This window comes from Helianthus annuus, chromosome 11 (assembly GCF_002127325.2).
Source record: "Helianthus annuus cultivar XRQ/B chromosome 11, HanXRQr2.0-SUNRISE, whole genome shotgun sequence".
Lineage (NCBI taxonomy): Eukaryota > Viridiplantae > Streptophyta > Magnoliopsida > Asterales > Asteraceae > Helianthus > Helianthus annuus.
The window spans coordinates 109,630,862-109,634,202 of record NC_035443.2 but is presented as its reverse complement, the minus strand read 5'-3'; the positions used below and the strand labels follow the sequence as shown (position 1 = coordinate 109,634,202).

Sequence of the window (3,341 nt, the reverse complement as noted above, 5' to 3'; positions counted from 1 at the left end):
TCCCAACATGTAAATAGTGCGCTAAAAGTTACTTGGGATGATAGCAAGTCCGCTGCTTTTGGCGTAGATACTGCCGCTGCGCTTGCCTCTCTGAAGGCAGAGTTTAATAATTTACAACTTCCAGTTATGGAGTTGATAAATGTGGCGCTGCAGTCGGATGATCCGGTAACGCAGCTTAAAGAAATCTTCCCTGATGAGGATGAAGATTTAGAGTAGGGTGAAATTGTTTTTGAACAATTTGTGTTTCCCCCCTTTTCTTTTTTTTTTTTTTGTGTGGGATGTAGATCCTTGTTTTGTTGCGCTTGTTTGTGTAAAACTCGAAACACTGTCTTGTTTGAATCTTTTCAGGGCGTATTTATACGCTGAAGGTAATATGTTTCTATTTGTTTGAATGACTTTACAATATTTGCATGAGTACAATTGCTTTTACTTAAGTAAGGCGAATAAAGTTGGTATGAAGCTCATGTGTGAAGCTTATGGTCGTTTGTGAGGTAATCACTGACCGCGTATGGAGCTTATTTTATACTACCATAATGTTTTTGCGCTTACTAAAAAGAAATTGCATGCATTTTGTAAACACAAATGATAGAAACTTTGTAATTTTATTTACGGATAAAGCTCAGAGGCGTTACAAAGTCTTTAATGATGGAACTTAACTTACTCCCTGATAGTTTCGCCATATTTGATGTTTTTTCCTGCGGGGAACTCTACAGAGTCCCTTAAGTCTTTGCCCGCTTGCTGGAGGTTTCTTCTCCCCGGGTAATCTGCTTTATCTCCTTGCGCATATTCTGGAGTAGATGCGCAAACTCCCCATTTTTTAGGGCTTTCTCTATTTTTGTGCGCAAGAAAATGCAGTTGTTTGTGGTGTGCCCAGTGTCCTTATGATATTCGCAATATTGCGCCAGGTCTTGACCACGTTTACTCTTCATCGGGATTGGCGGTTTGAACTGATAATCCTCGGTACTCAGAACCTCCGCCGGGGTCTTTGTTAGGGGGGTCCACTGTCTCTCCCTATTTTCATGCTTGTTTTCTCTTTGAGCAGATAGTTTGTTAATTGTTGTGCGAGCATCTTCAGAGGAGCGACTTCCGGATGACTCGCGCCATGATTTTTTGAACCTTCGCTCGCCCGTTGCACTTAAATCTGTGGGCCTGCTGTGTGGTGGTGGTGGCCTATTTGTAGTAAGGTTTTTCTCTGTCTGCGCATAAACCTTGGCCGCCGCCATTATCTTTTCCCAACTCTTGGGAAGGCCCTCTGTTCCGGATAATACTTTGACCATGTCGTCACATCTAACCGCGTACTTAAACTGAGCACGGATTAGCTGTTCGTGAACACCACCAATCTCCAACACTTCCTTATTATATCTGGTTATAAAATCTTCCAGATTCTCGTCATCTCGACGCCATATGTTCATGACATCGGATGTATCCCGCATGGAACGCCTTTGCTGGCTGAAGTGTGTTAAGAATTTTTGGCACAAGTCTTTCCATGACTCGATTTGCCCCGTCGGTAGGTTATCAAACCAGATTCGCGTTGGCCCAGTTAATGTTTGAACAAACAAATGACACCAAAGCGGAAGAGTCCAACCGCCAACCAACCCTGCGCTGGTGAAGACTCTCAGATGATCGTCGGGGTCAGTTAACCCATTGAATTTCCCGACGTTAGATGGTAATTTTGCCCTCTCTAACGGAGCCAGAGCTATTTCCAGTATAAACTTCGAGTTTTCCACTGCTTCTGCAGGGCGGTAAACTAAGTCATAATTATGCTCTGCCTCAGGGTTGTAAACCGCTCGAGGCCTGGATTTGTTAGAGTTTGGGTGTAGTCTGTTGAATACGCTGGTGTATGCAGTCAAACGATATGTTTGATCGGATTCATCGGTGTGGGCATCCCATTGGGAACCCAACCTATCATGAACCGATTGCCTTTGACGAGGCTGTGACTCATGGTGTTTTCTCTGGTAGCTGTTTGTACCATCATAAGTTGATTCTTCTCGCTAGGAAGCATGAGCTCTAGATCCCGGCCTTCGTGATTGTGTTACGGGAGCAGTTTGAGCACACAACTGCGTGTACACTGCATTTAATGCCCCTTGTGACCGGACATACCATGATATCGGAGTTTCTCCTGGTGGTAAAATTGATTGAGCGGGATTTGTGGGAAATATCCCTGGAGTAACAGGATTATTTGCTCCATTAGATTGAACCTCATTATCGTCTGAGGCCTCTTCTACCATCCCTTCTACTGGTAAATTGTTTCCGACATTTGGTCGAGGACCAGGCTGTCGGTGAGAAGATGAATTTTCTGCCATGTGCAAAAACAGAAAAATGAGATGAACTGAATCGAAACGAGATAGAAACTAGAAAAACTGAGAAAACGGTGGGCGCCAATGAAGAAACACTAGATAAATGGTCGGAACCGAGATATCTAGGGGGTTTGAATCCGCATAAAAGGTTAGTTCTCTCTCAACTGATTCAGTGTCAGCCGAGTTCCTTCTCCGGTGATTCTGCAAAACAGAGCACCGTTAGCCTCGTCAAGGGGAGAAGAGGGTTCTCTCCTTGACCCGACTCCGGTGTGAGAATAAGTATTTGTAATGGAGAAGATAAAGTATTTGAGTAGTGAATGTGATCTGGGTTTATACCTGAAGAGTTCTCCTATTTATAACCGGGAGTTTAGGAGGGAAAATCTGTTGTTGAAAAGATAACGGAAGATGCTAACGCCGTAGCGGTTATATTTCCTTCCGTTAAGTTCTTTTAATCTTCGTTAAGTTGCTTTGATCCTGATGTGAATGCACACGGATCATGACTTGATCTATGGTTGGGGAATTGCCACGTGGAAAGTGATTTAAGTGGAGATCATTCTCCAATTACATGCCATCGTTGTGATTTCAGAACGTTTGTGGTAATGACACGTGTCCAGACGGTTATAACCGTCTGGGTGGTGCACGATCATATTCCTTCTAGAAGATTACTGCTGTAATCTGGTGTGACACCTTACAGTGTGCATACAGCTGCATAAATCCCAAGTTTGGGTAAAACAACATCCAAGTTTGGATATTTGGGCGGAAGTATTGTTCCTCAGGGTTTTTAACCCTTTGCCAATGGGAGACGGCGCAAGGATTTTATGTTTTCCTTTGGACGCGCAACTATCGCTCGTTGATTTCTTCCTTCCTTTGTAAGACCAATGCGCGGCCGCGCAAGGTTAAAAAGGTTGAAAGGCTAGCTGGTGGTATGGTCTTACATCCTTTTTGTGAGGTTTTTGGGACCTTACCCCTTCACTACTATAAATATATATAGTGATATATTTTCTATTATTTGAAGTTTTCGCCGCGCAACTTGTAAATTATATT

General features: G+C 43.4%; 1 protein-coding gene across 1 annotated transcript; it reads right to left on the bottom strand.

Moving 5' to 3' along the window:
* Window positions 1-719: 719 nt before the first annotated feature.
* Window positions 720-2,303, bottom strand: LOC110888274. Its single transcript, XM_022135806.1, has 2 exons — window positions 2,101-2,303; window positions 720-1,959 (listed from the first exon to the last, which is right to left on the bottom strand). The coding sequence occupies exons 1-2, from the start codon at window positions 2,301-2,303 to the stop codon at window positions 720-722; spliced, it is 1,443 nt and encodes a 480-aa protein (XP_021991498.1).
* Between the last annotated feature and the right edge of the window lie 1,038 nt (window positions 2,304-3,341).

Excerpts from the sequence above, each read along its gene's own strand:
- LOC110888274 (XM_022135806.1), bottom strand. The coding sequence starts at position 2,303 with ATGGCAGAAAATTCATCTTCTCACCGACAGCCTGGTCCTCGACCAAAT. Across the intron at positions 1,960-2,100 it reads GGAGAAACTCCGATATCATG|CTACCAGAGAAAACACCATG; the intron begins GTATGTCCGGTC and ends TGGTACAAACAG.